Source organism: Podarcis raffonei, chromosome 4 (genome assembly GCF_027172205.1).
Source record: "Podarcis raffonei isolate rPodRaf1 chromosome 4, rPodRaf1.pri, whole genome shotgun sequence".
NCBI lineage: Eukaryota > Metazoa > Chordata > Lepidosauria > Squamata > Lacertidae > Podarcis > Podarcis raffonei.
Window position 1 is genome coordinate 2,670,160 of NC_070605.1, and position 17,227 is coordinate 2,687,386.

Sequence of the window (17,227 nt, forward strand, 5' to 3'; positions counted from 1 at the left end):
TATAAGACATGCAATAAGTGTTGGAAATGTAAAGATAAAGAAGGTTCTTTTTACCATATGTGGTGGGAATGTAAGAAAGTGAAAGACTTCTGGGAAAAGATATATAATGAATTGAAGAAGATTTTAAAATATACATTTATAAAGAAAGCAGAGGTCTTTCTGTTAGGAATACTAGGAAATGAGATAAAAAGAAAGGACTATAAATTCTTTCAATATGCAGTGACAGCCGCAAGAGTGTTACTGGCCCAAAAATGGAAACAACAGGAAATACCGACAGTGGAAGACTGGAGAATGAAGCTGTTAGACTATGCGGAGTTGGACAAATTGACAGGGAAGATTAGATATTTAAGAGACCAAAAGTTCATCGAGGACTGGGGGAAATTTGTGGAATATCTGGAAAATAGAAGTGAGGGACAGATAACGCTAGAGGGATTTAAAGAAGCACTGTGAAAAATTAAGAAGTATTGTCTAAAGGGAATAGAAAGAAAGATATAAAAAATGTCAATATAAATCTAAGGAATGCGTAATTTAAATAATGACTATGGATGATTTACGGAAAAGCTGAAGGAAGTCCAGAAAAAGAAGAATTTGTGAAAAATTCGATGTGAAATTAATATGTGTTTTGTTTTTGTTGTAAACCAATAAAAATTATTTTTTAAAAAAAGAGAGAGAGAGCATCATTTGATTCAAATCCTCTGTCTGCCTGCAGGGAGCGTAAGACATGGGTGGTGGCATTGATAGTTTTCTCCAATCTGCTCGTGAGGGCAAACAATGCTTCTCGGTTTTGTTCAGACACAATTCCCGGGTATATGCCCATGGAGAGGAAGCCAATGAAGGCTCCCTTCACTCCTCCCACTGAGCCAGACAGGAAAATCTCATCTCTGCATTGCTCACCTGGGGCTTCCCTCCTCATTCTGCTTCGGAGGTGGGGCATATGGTGATCGGCCGCTACCGTAACTGGGAAAGTGAAAGCACCCACTCCCACACATTGGTAATTGCCAGGATGGAAATTGGTTGCCGATCCATCATATAGAAACCAAAAATTGGGGTCCTTGATCATCCAGCCAGAACAGATGGATCCTTGTCCTGTGAAATTAACCGAATACTGAGGGAAATGTGGTACAGATCTGAAGGGGTGGTATTGTCTTGGTAGGAGGCATTGAATGAACCTCATAGCCAAAATTTATCAGTGCATTGTGTATAATTTCCCAGCCATCCTTTGTCAGTGTGGCACTGTACTTGGGGCCAATACTTCCATTTGGAGTTCCACGCTCCAGTGGAGTGACAACAAAAACACAAGCCTTGAGTGGTTCTAGTGAATCGGATGTATCGGTAGGGGGTGTCATTCATTTCGGAAGGTGGGGCTGCGAAGAGGCCACTTTGATTGTACAGTAGGCCTGCCAAAACAACGCCAGGATCCTTGATCAATCCTGGTATGAGAGACATGTCAGCTACCTTCCTAGGGTGTTCGTAATACAGGGTAGCATTCTCCCCATATATTTGGAACATGTGTTCAGCATGCTTTACAAAGGCATTTCCTTCTACCACTGGGCTCCTCTGGACCCACATGCATCTCAGGATTAATAGGAACTTCATCCTCATTTTCCAATCCTGGGTCCAAGGGGTTCAACGGTATCAGTACTGCCTCTGGGTTGGTGTTTTCACAAAAGTAATTCCTGTATACCCAAAAGAAGAGAACAACAGCAAGGGCCAGTATTATTGTAAGAAGGATAGGTGGCAGCCAGGACCAGGGCATCCCTTGAATGAGATATAACCCCCCGCTCAGCCGCATCCAGGGGAACTTATCAGTGGTCCCTGGGTTCTGGTCGAGCTGGAGAGGTCAACTCACACTGTATACACTCTGCTACTGCCACCTGGAAGGGACCTGTGGGTGGTGGAGGGGGAAAAGGCTACTGTGACCAGTATGGTGGGAGGAAATGCACCATGGGGTGGTGGATTAGAGAACCTGACTACAGTTCTCTTAGGTTCCACTGTCATTTACCTCCGATAGGTTGGTGTAGGCCGAAATCCCTCCAAGGGTATGTGCCACAATTGCCTTGGCAATGCTAGTACCCAGTCAGGTATATACTATTCACGGCAATATAAAGGGACATGAAAACCATAATCCGCCAAATAATCCACCCACTTATCAATTATATTCCCTTGCCCATTCACGTTTCTTACTACTATCTGTACAGGGGGCTTGTATGCAAAATCTGGCACAAATTCGGGGCTGGCTGATAATTCAACTGGTAGGGATCTTCCCATCCGCTGGTGCAGCTCCTCAATCTTCAGGTGTGCGTAGACTCACTGGCTTTCAGGTGCAGTGAGAGCAGACCTGTTGTCCCGATGCCCATGTTCCTACCCGCTTTCGGTGGGGCTAGGAGCAAAGGTTACTGGTGAACTTCAACTTCAGAGGGTCAGACGGGTTCAGCTCACATTTCCAATGGCCCTCAGACAGCTTCAGACGAGAATGATGAATCCAGGGGGTCACCTCGGCTACTTTGACAGCAGTAGGCATTGCCAATAGGATTGTGAAGGGTCCGCGCCACCTAGGGGTCAGTGGATGGCTTTTCCACTTTTTTACCCACACCTCGTCCCCAGGCTTGTGGGGATGTATGGGTTCAGCCAGGCTGATTGGCGTGCGCTCGAGGGACCACCTGTTGAGAGAGAGAAAAACACGAGAGAGAGACTGGATTTGCTCTGCTGTAATCTGCCCCGCCACTTGTGCTAAGTCTGCTTTGATCCCTGTGGCAATTGGAGGGGGTCTTCCATAAAAAAGTTCAAATGGGGAGAGTTTTAGTCTCTTGGTGGGTGCACATCTGATCCTAAACAAGGCTATAGGTAACAAGTCCACCCACTTGCAATGAGTTTCCTGGCATAATTTAGCCAGCTGTGTTTTAAGAGTCTGGTTCATCCTTTCTGTTTTGCCAGAACTTTGAGGTCAATAGGCAGCGTCCAGTTTCCACTGTATTTGTAAGGCTTTGCATACACCATCCACTATTGAAGCAACGAAAGCTGGTCCATTATCACTGCCTGTACATCTTGGTAGCCTAAATCTTGGGATGATCTCCGTTAAAAGGCGATTAATGACTTCCTGTGCCTTCTCTGTTTTCGTGGGATATGCTTCCAGCCAGCCTGTCATGGAATCGACAAAGATCAAAAGAGCCCGAAAACCTTTTGCCTTAGGCATCTCTGTAAAGTCTACTATCAAATTCTCCATTGGCATTGAGCCTGTCTGTTGTACTCCTGGCGGAGGCACTGGGCCTTGCTTGGGGTTATTTTTGGCACACAGGAGGCACACACGTGATACAGCCTCCGCCAGCTGGGATAGCCTGGTTATATAGAATTGTCTGCTCAGGCTTTCTCGCAGCCCCATAGCTTTTTCTGTGGCCCCATAATGAGTGGACTCATGAAATTGTTTCACTATGTCTCTGCCTAAGGCCTCTGGGACAAAGACTCGCTGGTCTGGTAGGATAAACCATCCCTCCTGGTGTGGGATTCTGTTCCCCCCTTCTTGAAGGGCCCACGCTGCTTCTGCCTGTGTATAAATGGGTTTCATTTGTTCTACATCAACCGCTGTCGGTAAAAGGGAAGCTGTTATAGAAGCGGGGGGGGGGGGAGGGAGGCTGCTCTAGAGCAGCCTGTTTTGCAGCCAAATCTGCCAGATGGTTCCCTTTTGCGGTTTTTGTGGCTTCTTTTGCGCTCTACGTGGGGCTACCTTTGAAGGTGACTCGGAAACTACAACTAATCCAGAATGCGGCAGCTAGACTGGTGACTGGGGGCAGCCGCCGAGACCATATAACACCGGTCTTGAAAGACCTACATTGGCTCCCACTACGTTTCCAAGCACAATTCAAAGTGTTGGTGCCGACCTTTAAAGCCCTAAACGGCCTCGGTCCAGTATACCTGAAGGAGCGTCTCCTCCCCCATCGTTCTGCCCAGACGCTGAGGTCCAGCGCCGAGGGCCTTCTGGCGGTTCCCTCATTGCGAGAAGCAAAGCTACAGGGAACCAGGCAGAGGGCCTTCTCGGTAGTGGCGCCCGCCCTGTGGAACGCCCTTCCAGCAGATGTCAAAGCAATAAACAACTACCTGACATTCAGAAGACATCTTAAGGCAGCCCTGTTCAGGGAAGTTTTTAACGTGTGATATTTTACTGTATTTTTGGTTTCTATGGAAGCCGCCCAGAGTGGCTGGGGAGGCCCAGCCAGATGGGCAGAGTATAAATAATAAATTATTATTATTATTATTATTATTCTTTGCTGTGGCCTCAGCAATGCATTACAGCAACCTTCTCCGGTGCCCTCACAGCTTCTAAAAGTGTCTCTAATTCTGAGCCATATTTTAGAGCTTTCCCTTTTGCTCCTATGAGTCCTTTTTCCTTCCATAAGGCTCTGTGGGCATGCAGGGTTAAAAAGGCAAACTTTGAATCTGTATAAATATTTACACGACAGCCTGCTGACAGCTGAAGAGCTCTGGTCAGTGCTATGATTTCTGCTTTCTGGGCTGAAGTTTCTACTGGCAAGGGTTGTGCTTCGATTATCTCCTCCAAAGTCACCACTGCATATCCTGCTCTCCTCTCCCCCTCCCTGATGAAACTGCTCCCATCTGCAAAATATTCCGCATCAGGACATTTTATAGGCTGGTCCTGTAAATCTGGATGGCTGGAATACACCATGTCCATTACTTGAAGGCAATCATGGGGCTCTTGGTTCGCTGACTTGGGGAGGGGTAGTAAAGTAGCAGGGTTCAGTGTTTACAACTTGCACTTGTGGGTTTCCGCACAAAAGCCCTTGATATCTGGCCATGCGATTGTTGGAAAGCCTGTAATTTCCTTTGTATTCCATCAAAGTCAAAACAGCATGAGGCACATTCACATAAATCCCCTGTCCAAATGTGAATTTAAATGCCTTTTTAACCAACAAAGCTGTGGCAGCTACTGCTCGCAAACAGGGTGGCCACCCTTTAGCTACCGAGTCCAGCTGTTCTGACAGATAAGCTACCGGTCTCTTCCAGCTGCCCATTTTTTGGGTTAAAACGCCTGTAGCAACTCCGTGTTGTTCATGCACAAAAAGCTGGAATGCTTTGTGGGGGTTGGGCAAACCCAGGGCTGGTGCCTGCATCAGTTTGGATTTTAATGCATTAAAGGCTTCCCTCTGCTCAGCGGGCCACTCAAAATGAGCATTCTCTCTTCCTTTTGTGCTTTCGTAAAGAGGCTTAGCCAGGTTGCTAAAATCAGGGATCCAAATGCGGCAAAAACCTGCTGCTCCCAAAAATCCTCGAAGTTGCCTGCGGCTAGTAGGTTCCTTAATAATAAAAATGGCTTCCTTTCTCTCAGATCCCAATGCCCTCTGCTGGTGGGAAATGTTAAAGCCCAAGTATTTTACAGTCTCTTGGCAAATTTGAACCTTTTTTCGAGATACTTTGTTTCCAGCCTCCCAGAGGAGGTACAGCAAGTCTTCCGTGGCCTTTTTACAGGTCTGATAAATCACAGGCCAGGATCACGTCATCTAAATACTGCAGAATCACAATCTTCCCAGGTACTGATGGGAATTTAGATAAATCCTGAGCTAGGGCTGTTCCAAAAAGTGTTGGGGAATTTTTGAACCCTTGTGGTAAACATGTCCAGGTTAAGTGGCTTTTAGTCCCATTGTAGAGATCTTCCCATTGAAATGCAAACATTGGTTGGCTCTGGGGTGCCACACGGCAATAGAAAAAAGCATCTTTTAAATCCAACACTGTAAACACGGTTGCCTCTGGTGGAATCAATCCTAGAATATTATCGGGATTGGGCACATTTGGGTGCAACGTCTCTATTACATTATTTATTCGCCTTAGATCTTGCATTGATCTGTACTGGTCGGAATGAGGTTTACAAACTGGAAAAAGTGGAGAATTCCAACACGATTGGCATTTTATCAAAGGTCCATATTTCAAGAATTTGTCTATGTGCACCTGAATTCCTTCTGCCGCTTGACTTGGGATAGGGTATTGCTGATTTGCTATTGGCCTTGCCCCAGGCTTTAGGGTTACTATAACTGGTGCAATATTTTCTGCCATGCCAGGTGGATTGTCTTCTGTACTCCAGGTGGGGCTCTCAGGGTTTTTGGAATTTGTGGCATGATTTCCCTCTGTGGGTCCTCATCTGACAGGGCCATCATCATCTTCCAAGCCTGTTCTCTAGGCACCACTACTCTTACAATCCCTGTAGCTTCTTGGGGTAATTTCATTTCTGCCCCTTTCGGTGTGAAGGTAATTTGGGCTGGAATTTTAGACAGAAAGTCACATCCCAGCAAGGGAATGGGGCATTCAGGCACATAAAGGAATTGATGTGTGAGGGTTTTCCCTCCAATCTGGCATTCTTGAGGTTGCAAAAGGGGTTTAAGAATCCTATTGCCAGTGGCCCCCACAATTGTCACTGCTTGGTTACTTTTTGCTTTTAGAGGTTTAGTGAGCACTGAATACTGGCCGCCTGTATCAATCATGAAATTAATTAAACGGCTCCCTAATTTAACTGAGACCATGGGCTCTTGGGAGCCTAAGGAAAGGGTTGAGCCTGGTTTGTCCTATGCATTTTCATTCTCATATTCTTCCAACTGCGCCAACCCAACAAAATCTCGACTACTTCCTCTGTTCCTTACACATCTTCCTCCTTGTGTCCTTCCACGCCGCGATCCCCATCCTCTCCCTCTCTGTTCCCTGAATCCATCCAGCTGTCCCTCTGTTCTCCCTGTATCAGGGCATTCCTGCTTCCAATGAACTTCCTTTCTGCAAATGGCACACTGATTCCTTCCTAGCGGCTGTCCTCTTCCTCTTCCCCGTCCCTGACCAGAGCCTCTCCCCTGGGCACCTGCATCAAACGATGAGCCTTGGCTGATAGCAGCAGCAAAAAACCCCGGCTTTTTGCTTCAATTCCCGAACTCGGTCCTTTTTAATTTCTACATCCCGGTTCACAAACACCTTCTGCGCAATGGTTAAGAGCTGTTCTAGATTTGACCCTTTGAATCCCTCCTGCCTTTGCAATTTTTTTCTTATGTCCTGGGCGCTTTGAGCCACGAAGGCTGCATTGACCATTTGCCTGTTTGCTGGGGCTTCTGGGTCAAAAGGGGTATAAATCCTGTATGCTTCCATTAAACGTTTGAGAAATTCAGAAGGGGATTCATCAGGTTTTTGAATCACCTCTGCCACCTTGGAAATATTGGTAGGCCTTCTCTCTGCCCCTTTTATTGCTTTTAAGACTTCCTGCTGGTAAGTGCTCAGAGCATCTTTGTCTCTATCAGGATCCCATCCTGGATCTGAAAGGGGGTATCGGGTGCAAACCCATGCGTCTGGATTTGTAGATGGTACCTCTGCTCTAAGATTTTTCTCTGCAGTGGCATCTATTCTTCTCCTCTCCTCAGTGGTGAAAAGGGTCATTAAAAGATGCCTGCAATCCTGCCATGTGGGCAGATGGGTTACCATGATTGAGGCCATTAAATCCTGCATAGCCTGTGGTTTTTCAGAAAAGGGCAGGGTGTGGGTTTTCCAATTTAGCAAATCTGTGGTTGTGAATGGAACACACTGCATGGTTACTGTACGCGCTGGCCACGGCCCTCTAGGTTGCCCCTGGGCATCAGTGGGTCTTGGCTCTTGTGGTCCCAAAACTGCACTCAAGGGAAACATTGGAGCTGGGGCACCTTTCTTATTTCGGAGATAATATCCCCCCTTATTTAGGTGTGGCAAAGGAGGAGGGCTTGGCCACAATTGTGAAGAGCTGGGCACATCACTTTCTCTCATTTTTATTACTAATTTCTGTCCAGAATCAGTTACTGCATTAGTTAAAATTAAATTCTCCTCTTCAGGATGCTCTCCATAAATCTTCCTGGCAGGGGCTGGAGTTTTAAGTCCTCCTATATTTTTCTTGGCTTCCTGCCTCACTGCCAAAATTCTGCAGCTGTCTCCTTTGCATTTTTTAATCCAAGAAGAGCTTTTCATGCAAATGTTGTACCAAGGATCAATATAAGGGAATTGGTCAGTATGAGTGTCTGGCTCCTTCGTTACAGAAATCCAGACTAGCCGGCATAATTCCACATCAAAACTGCCATTTGGGGACCTGCCTAGGCCAGTTTAACTGGCAATGCATTCTCAGGGTCCCGGGAATCAGTCTGACCCCATAGTCCTCCGAGAAGGCTTTTTTGAAATTTGCTATCATGCAATCCAAAGGGGTGCCTGGATTTCTGGCTTTTGAACAATTCCCCCCCCCCATCGGTATGTCCCTTGTGAAGTGCTTTTGACCAGACAGATTCTCAAAAAACCCCACACGCTTCCGCCAGATAACCGACCGGGACGCACTCGCGTGGCCCGCAACTGCGATTATGGGGTCTCAATCAGTCTAGCCCTGCTCCAGTGGGTCTTCATGCACTCTCATCTATCCACACAGCACTTCACCACACAGTTTCCAAACCCTTACCCTTTTCCTAAGCTCACCCAGGTTCTCCCCACAAGGACCTTTTCCTTTTTATTTGGGGTTACTAGTGAGTGGCTGAGGTTGATCAGACCTCGTTAATTACAATATTGTTTTCCTTTCTACTCACCCATATCCTCTTTCTGGTTTCCTGCGCGCTTTCCCGTCACACGTTCAATTTCTCCTCACAGTTCGTTGCCACGGCGGGCGGGGCGTTTGAGTACAATGGAAAGCTGTTTCCCTCCTCGGAAAAGATGTCCGATGGCGCCTGGGGGAGAGCTGGCAGTCCAGCGACGCTCACCCCGCCCGATGGGCAAGGGCCTGGGGTTAAAATGATACCCCTCTGCCTGCAATCCTAGTCCGCCACCAGTTATGTTGCAAGGATTTTAAGATGCCAGTGACCAACTCAAATAGAGTCTAAGAATTGACAGACGCAGCAGTGGAGAAAAAGAAAGTGATGTTTATTGCTGAGCAATAATTGACCCAGTGGAATCCTTTCCAAAAGACTGGGCCCCGAGCCCTGGCTCCCAGGGGCTTTGTACCTTCAATACATACATCACAGATATGACATAATCAGATACATCGCAAACGGCAACAAAAAATGAGCTAATGAGCACATTCAAGCCTCTCTCCTGGCCATGTAAAGAGTTTCCTCCCAACTTCTGCTTTTTAGTTTGAACATGCAGTCTTAACCTTTCCCCCCAGATTTATAGCAAGAAATAGAAACTTAAGGCAAAAAGGAACTTTGGCTGTTGAGCTCCTACACGGCCATCTGCTACAAGGGACATTCTGCGGTTTAGCATCTTCCTGTTTCACCACCCAGATCCTGTCTGGACAAGGGGGGGGGAATGTGCCAGCACATCAAATTTATTGCTTCCCCCTTCTTGTTCAGTGAGATAGGGAGAGAACAAGGAGGTACTGGGACAAAGTTCATTTCAGATTTCTCAGATCTAAGCAATTTGCTATTAAGCTAAGCAGAAGCTTTCACGATTCAATCATGGATTATAAAATCATTGTAGAAATATCTGGTTATATATGAATATATTGATAACTGATACCTGATTGTATGGATAACTGATTATATGAAAAGCATAAGGGTAAAATTCCTCCAGGTCTGCTTCAAAAGGAACCAGGCAAGGGTGCTCACTTTCCCCTCTACTATTTATTTTGGTCCTGGAGGTATTGCTGGATATGTTGAGGAAAGAAGAGAAAGTGAAGGGCATTGTGGTAGGATCTAAGCAGTATAAATTAAAAGCCTTTGCAGACGACTTGGTTTTAACTTTACAGGGATCCAAAGGCCAGTGTAATGAAAGCACTGGAGAAGATACAGGAGTACGGGCAGCTGGCGGATTTTAAATTGAACAAGAGCAAAACTAAAGTAGTAGAAAAGAATCTAGATAAAGATGAAAGAAAAACCCTTCTTGAAAAAACAGGCCTGGTATGAATGCTTTCAGGATGAAAGCATGGCTTTCCCCAAAACAAGTCAAGCCAGAGAAATCCCTCCTCCCCTTTTTTTGGATGGAGTTACAAATTTTGTAGTGTGTTTTGATTTCAGTAAGGCAAATTTTGACAAAGTCTCCCGTGATCTTTCTGTGAGGAAGCTGGTAAAATGTGGGCTGAATGAGGTAACTGTTAGGTGGATTTAACTGACCGAACCCAAAGAGGACTCCTTCACGGTTCCTCATCATCCTGGGGAAAAGTGACAAGAGGGGTGCTGCAGGGTTCAGTCCATTGTTGTACAACGTCTTTATAAATGACTTGGATGAAGGAACTGAGGGGATGCTCATCACATTTGCGGAGGACACCAAACGGGGAGCGGAGGCCAATGTCACAGAAGGCAGAATCCGATCAAGGGCAGGAATAGTACCACTTTATTCTGCCTTGGTCAGGCCCCACCTAAAATCCTGTGTTCAGTTCTGGGCACCACAATTTAAGTATCTTAAATTTTGTTGGCCTGGGGAAATCAAGAAGGTTGGGCTACACATTCCATATTCCCTTTATAACAGGTGGCAAATGTTTATTGAATACATATATTGTCAAGACTGTTGCAGGAATCCCCCCAGCACTCGCGAGAAAATATGGCGTGATCTTTTAAAATAATCAAATGAAACTTTAACACACGTCAAGATGAAAGTCTGCAATTTCATCAGGACATGTTATTTGTTGTTTACTGTTGTAACTATTGCTTTCTCAAAATTTATCTCTGTACCATGAAAATAAATAAAAACAATGATTTTTTAAAGGAGGTGGGGAATCATGTGTGCTATTCCATTAATCTGCTTGCATGTGTTGAGTGTTATTTGGAGACTGTAACTCCCAGTAATTTCACATTATGTGTTTCTGTGTGTTCAGCACACACGATTGCAGGTGAGACTGAATAAAAGACTTGCTATGAAATTCCCTTTGACTGCTTCTGTATTGTTTCAAATGTGACTTCACTTCCAGTTCTTGCCAGGCACTAATTGGCCAGCAGAAGCAGCAGGCCCCTTGATTTCTAGCGGCCCTCTGATAAGGACAGTAAAAGGTAGTTCCAGCTTGAGCTAAGCTGTGGAATGAACTCAGTCCCTGAGTTACGTAGAGGGAGTGGGAAAAGCTGCTTGTTGACAGAGTGAGAAAAGCTTCTTGGTGCGGCAAGCCTTTGCCGAGAATGTAGCCCTTGATTTGTGTGCTACAAAGGGAGAGCATTTCCCGATGCTTCTGAAGCATTCCCTGAGGAGAGAATGGGGAGCGGCAGAAATTGAAACTTCAACTTCATTGGACCGGTCATATTGTGCGGATGCCTGACGTCTTCCAAAGCAACTACTCTATTCCGAACATAAAAATGGAAAGCGTAATGCTGCTGGTCAACAAAAGAGGTTTAAAGACTGTCTCAAGGCAAATCTAAAAAAAAGTAGTATAAACACTGACAACTGGGAAACACTGGCCTGCGAGTGCTCCAGTTGGAGAACAGCCTTGACCAAAGGTGTCATGGGCTTTGAAGACACTCGAACTCAGGACGCAAAGGAGAAACGTGCCAAGAGGAAGGCACGCTTGGCAAACCCACACTGCCCAGACAATGTCCCCACTGTGGAAGGACATGTGGATCCAGAATTGGCCATATAACGTAAAGACACCACAGTCTCCGCTGACCTTCGTTCCAAGGAAACCGAAGATGGGCCAGGGATCCCTGGAGTCTCACCGCTCAGAGACTGGGGGAGTTTGCAAATAGAAACACACACACACAAGAATGTATGGCTGTGTTCCTAATACAGTGCTACCTCTACTTACAGTCACCTCCAGTTACGTATCCTTTGGGATACGCACCCGGCAAATTCGGAAGTGTTTTTCTGGGTTTCGCCACGTGTGCTTGCGCAGGAGCACTCTGTGCGCTGTGCGTATGTGCAGAAGTGTGCTAGTGTGCCACTTGCGTGCACAGAAGCGGCACCTCCAGTTGCAGAAACCTCGGGATCCGACTGGAGCTCCGGAATGGATCCCGTCTGCAACCAGAGGTACCATTGTACATAGCCATGTGTGAAGGGCTTTTAGATACATCCATCCTCCAACCACCTCCAGACACTCACACAGGACCTTCACCACCTTCACTGGTTCTGAGAGGTAGAGCTGGGTATCATCCGCATACTGAAGAACACCCAGCCCAAACTCCCTGATGATCTCTCCCAGCAGCTTCATTGCCCTCAGCCCTGGGGAAAATCATGGGGCTGTACGGGCTCCATGCAATCGGAGAGGGCGCTTTGAAGCCAGTCAATACCCCTAGTTAACTCCACATTCCAGCGGGACATCAGGGAATCAGCGGAAAGGCCATCAACATGGAATAAAACACCCCGAACCACTCTCTGGAAACCATTTGGATCCATTAAGTGGCGGGGATGGGCCTTCTGAATTGGTCCCACCTTCCTGCAGAGGGGAAGCGTCACAGAGAAGTCCAGTTGCACCAGGAAGTGATCTGACCATGGCACTTCTTTTGTTTCAGTTTCACTTAGTGTCAGATCACCCACATCCATAGAGGTGAACCCCAGGTCTAAGGCATGTCTGTGACTATGAGTTGGGCCAAACTTATTCAGGGACAGCCCCCTTGTAAGGTCATGTCAGCATGGATGTTAAAATACCCTAGGACAACTAATCTAGGTGTCTCCATGAGAACATCCACCACAACCTGAAGCAGGGAATCCTTGGCGTAGCGGGGAGGTTGGTACCCCAAAAGAAATCCTGTACTGCCCCTATTGCCCACCTTCCAGAACATGCACTCAGAGAACTGTGTCTTCCCAATAGGACGCCTGGTACAAGCTAATGACTTCCTAAAAATCACTGCAACCCCCCCTCCCTGCCCACATGACCTGGTTTGCTGTGCATAAGAGAAACCTGGTGGACAAACAGTGGCAAGAACAGACCCATCTGCTTCATCCAACCAAGTCTCTGTTACACATGCCAGGTCAAGTCCTCCATCCACAATTAAGTCGTGGAAGCCAGCTGTCTTGTGAATCGTTGACCTGGCATTGGAGAGCAGCACCTTCAGGTCTTGTGGGTCTCCCTTGCTGATTCCAGTATCCTTCCAGTATCCACCAGACCCGGAGGCAGGGATAGTCCTCAAACAACGACTAAACCTGCCTCCTCGGTAATGACATTAGCATAGCTCCTCCTCCTTTCTGTGATCACTGAGATTGGTTGTCGCCTGTGGAACTTGCCCCAGCCATTCTGTTGGATGGGGTCCACTCCCTGGCAGCCCTGGCCCTCTCCCCTTAAGAACCAAATACAAACTATACAATAAGTCAGTAAAAACTAATTTAGAAAACAAGAACAACACACAACAACTTACATTTATACTGAAATTAAACTAATCCCCAGCACCAACTAAACGTTTATCCCACCCCCAACAGAGGAAAAAACCAACACCCAGCATTGAAAGCGCCACAGATTAAAAACTATTTTAAAAGATTTGCCCCAGCCCCAGAGTTTCTTCCAGTGAGTCTGGGCTCCCCAGGATTCACAGCAGGGCAATGTCCCTCCGGCCTCCCCGGAGTCTCTTCTGTTGAGCAGGGGGAGTCTGGTCCTCGCCCCCCAGGCCAGGTGGGAAAGGGCCTTGCAGGGAGCAGGTCTTCCTTCCAGCACTCAGGGCAGCAGCAGCAGCAGCAGACTTGGAGATTTGAAAGGATTTGAGGTGATGCATCATTGGTCTGCGTCGCATGTGTTCTGTGTTTTAAAGGTCTCTGAGATCTCTTGATGAAAGGAGGGAGATGCTGAGAGTCCAATCAAGAGCCTCACCCCCCAAAAGGTATTTGGGCATTGGCGTAGCTGGGGGGGGGAGCTGCCCCCCCATATCCATTAAAAATGATAGAAATCCGAGGTTCTGCCAAGCGAGAGAGGGCTGAGGGGGAGGGGGGGCACTCGGCTTTGAAAGGGTTAAAGGAAACTGAGTGGCCTTCCTAGAGAGGACAGGAAGCAAGAGGGGGCTGGTCCTCCAGAGCCAGGGCCCCTCCCTCCCCAGTCCTTTCCTGCTTCTGTGTCTCTCCTGCAAGGGCTGCATCGCTGTCCCTCCTGGGATCTGGTGAGTCTCCTCTCTCTCTGGGATCTGGTGAGTCTCCTCTCTCTCTGGGATCTGGTGGGGGTCCCAGGGCTGCAGCAGGGGAGGAGGCCGGGGGGGGCGGATCTGCTCCTGCAGGGGGGAACCCCAAGTCAGGGGTCCTGCAGATCAGAGGATCCCAAACTCATATGGCCCTCCGCCCCCCCCCCATTCACAAAAAAATCTCCCTTCTTTAAACAGGGGGAGTCTGGTCCTCGCCCCCCAGGCCAGGTGGGAAAGGGCCTTGCAGGGAGCAGGTCTTCCTTCCAGCACTCAGGGCAGCAGCAGCAGCAGCAGACTTGGAGATTTGAAAGGATTTGAGGTGATGCATCATTGGTCTGCGTCGCATGTGTTCTGTGTTTTAAAGGTCTCTGAGATCTCTTGATGAAAGGAGGGAGATGCTCAGAGTCCAGCCAAGAGCCTCACCCCAAAAGGGTATCTGGCCAGTGGCGTAGCCGGGGGGGCAGATCTCCCCCATATCCATTAAAAATAATAAAAATCTGAGGTTCCGCCAAGCGAGAGAGTGCTGAGGGGGGGGGGACTCGGCTTGGCAAGGGTTAAAGGGAACTCAGCTGCCTTCCTAGAGAGGACAGGAAGCAAGGGGGGCCAGGTCCTCCAGAGCCAAGGCCCCTCCCTCCCCAGTCCTTTCCTGCTTGGCTGTCTCTCCTGCAAGGGCTTCCTCGCTGCCCCCTCCTGGGATCTGATGAGTCTCCTCTCCCCCCCCCCCCGGAGGGTGCAGTGGGGAGACCGTGGGGGTCCCAGGGCTGCAGCAGGGGAGGGTGGCTCATGTGGGGGGGGAGGGGTCCTGCCAGGGAGGGGCGAGGTCGCAGGAACTCAAGGAGGGGCAGGTCCTCCAGAGCCAAGGCCCCTCCCTCCTCAGTCCTTTCCTGCTTTGGTGTCTCTCCTGCAAGGGCTGCCTCGCTGCCCCCTCCTGGGATCTGGTGAGTCTCCCCTCTCTCTGGGATCTGGTGGGGGTCCCAGGGCTGCAGCAGGGGAGGGGGCCTGGGGGGCCTGATCTGCTCCTGCAGGGGGGGACCCCAAGTCAGGGAGGAGAGGGTCCTGCCAGGGAGGGGCCAGGGCTGCCACGCTCTCCTTCCTGCAGATCAGAGGATCCCAAACTCATTTGGTCTTTCGGAAAAAACTGACTCCCTCGAAATCTCCCTTCTTTAAACAAAGGAGTCCCTGGGACTTTAACTCTGTGTGACGTCGCTCAGCCTCATTGCACAACAGAGCAAACATCTGCAAATGGTTTTCCAAAGCTGGACGAGGAGGTGGATTAGCCCCCACTCAAAAAAAAAACCGTGGGGAGGAAGGAAGTTAAGGTGGGAGAGAAAGGCCAGGAATAAAGAGAGGGATCCCAGCCCAGAGTCTGGCTGCTGCATTGGGGACCAGTTTCCCAGTGTCTCCCAGGGCAGCTCCCCACGGAGGCCACTGCAGCCATCCCCTCGCACCCAGAGCAGGGCATCCCAGGACCACATCCTCTCTCTCCCAAAGGGATTGTTGCTGGCAAAGCAGCCGGAAATGGGCGCTGCTACTCCCTGAGCCTCCAGGGACCTGGGCATCAGTGGCTGTGTGTGTGTTAAGCTGTCTAAGAGAATAATCATAATAAATTGGCCGCCTAAATTTCTGGGGAAATGACTTTGGACCCTGTCCACTTGGCCCTCAGGGGGTTGGCCAGATACATACCTGGCCCTCAGAGCGAAGAAAAAGGGACCCCACCCCAGGAGTCTGTCTTGAGAGCGGCAGAGAGTCCAAGTGCAAGAAAAGGAGACAGAAGCAGGGGAGTGGGGTGGGGGGAGCAACTCCTGAGACCCCCGAGTGAGGACCCCCACTAGAGCCAAGCATCCATTTTTCACATGATACAAATGACTCCCTCGTCAGTCAGGTCTGACTTCATGCATTGACTGGAAGACAGGAGAAACCAGGCTGATTCATCTCCCAGAAATCCCTTCCGTTGCCTCCACATTTTGCATTGCTAGAAGGCTAGAGAGATATTTCTTCTCTTCTTACTCCTCTTTCCCCCCAAAAAGATAGCTCATGGTCTGGGATGTGGTGCAGTCCAGCCCTGGTTCCCAGCAAGACTCATCCATGCTTGCTCAGGGAACCTATTTCTTCTCCTGATATGAGACAACTTTTGTAACAGAACAATGTATTTGCTTTGTAGGATTTGCTAGAGCTTTTCATTAAGGCAGACAGAACTTGGCAGAAGACCGAAGGCTTCCTTCTGATCTCTCAGAGGCTTCCTGACAGCACAGATGGATGAGCAAGACTCAGCTGGCCCTGGAAGAGGCCATGCCAACGAAACTGGGAGCAGTGGGGGGTTATGGGAAAACACTGTGCAGAAGATCCTGGGTGAGGAGGACACCCTCTGCTCAGAGGTGCAGAGCCAGCAGGTGAGGCAGTTCTGCTTCCAGGAGGCCAAAGGACCCCGAGAGGTTTGCAGCCGACTCTACCACCTTTGCCATCAGTGGCTGAAGCCAGAAAGGCACACGAAAGCTGAGATGCTGGACCTGGTGATCTTGGAGCAGTTCCTGGCTGTCCTTCCATCGGAGATGGAGAGCTGGGTGAGGGAATGCGGAGCGGAGACCAGTTCGCAGGCGATGGCCCTGGCCGAAGGTTTCCTCCTGAGTCAGGCAGAGGAGAGAAAGCAGGTGAGAGAGACTTTCCTCTGGATACTCTCAAGGGGCTCTAAACAGGATGGAGAACATCTCATATTTCTCTATTGATGGCCCATCCTTTTTCTGGGAAGACATCCATGGAATGAGATCTAACACCCTTTAAGTCTTTGTCATTCTCTTTCTTATATTTCTCACCATTCATTCTCTGTTTTGAATCCTTGTTGCTCTTTCAGGAAAACGGTCATTTTGCAGAAAAGGACCTGGATTCCTGTGAGACAGAGAGGCCTCCATTGGACACCAGAGAGAGGCCACTGGGTAAGGAGGAAGGTGGTTTTACTCCATTTGGTCTCATTCTGTTGGTTTTCCAACTCATCTAGGTTTGGGGGGAAACAGTTGGGAACAAGGGTCCAGAGGAGGGGAAATGAATTTCTGCACAACTAACATATGAAATGGGCACAAACATCGAAATGCACTCAGCAGGTTAGTCTTTCTCAAAGCCCATCTGTAGTTAGAGATGTCCTGCTTCACCTGTGAGAGATGCAGGCACTCCTGGCGTCTTGCTTACGCTTTTTCTCTTGCAGGTGACAGAATGATGCCGGCAAAACCTCT

General features: G+C 48.5%; 1 protein-coding gene and 1 pseudogene across 1 annotated transcript; both read left to right on the forward strand.

Moving 5' to 3' along the window:
- The first annotated feature begins 3,089 nt into the window (after positions 1 to 3,089).
- LOC128412305 (zinc finger protein 202-like) lies at positions 3,090 to 17,203 on the forward strand. The gene is made up of 3 exons (XM_053385210.1): positions 3,090 to 3,243; positions 16,260 to 16,647; positions 17,200 to 17,203. The coding sequence occupies exons 1-3, from the start codon at positions 3,090 to 3,092 to the stop codon at positions 17,201 to 17,203; spliced, it is 546 nt and encodes a 181-aa protein (XP_053241185.1).
- The window catches only part of LOC128412277 (zinc finger protein 420-like), a 309,743-nt pseudogene continuing 309,383 nt past the window's right edge, over positions 16,868 to 17,227 (forward strand).

Bases quoted from the DNA above. Each gene is read 5' to 3' on its own strand.
- LOC128412305 (XM_053385210.1), top strand. From the start codon at position 3,090: ATGACTTCCTGTGCCTTCTCTGTTTTCGTGGGATATGCTTCCAGCCAG. The intron at 3,244-16,259 runs GTACTCCTGGCG...CAGCACAGATGG, and splicing joins TGGCATTGAGCCTGTCTGTT to ATGAGCAAGACTCAGCTGGC.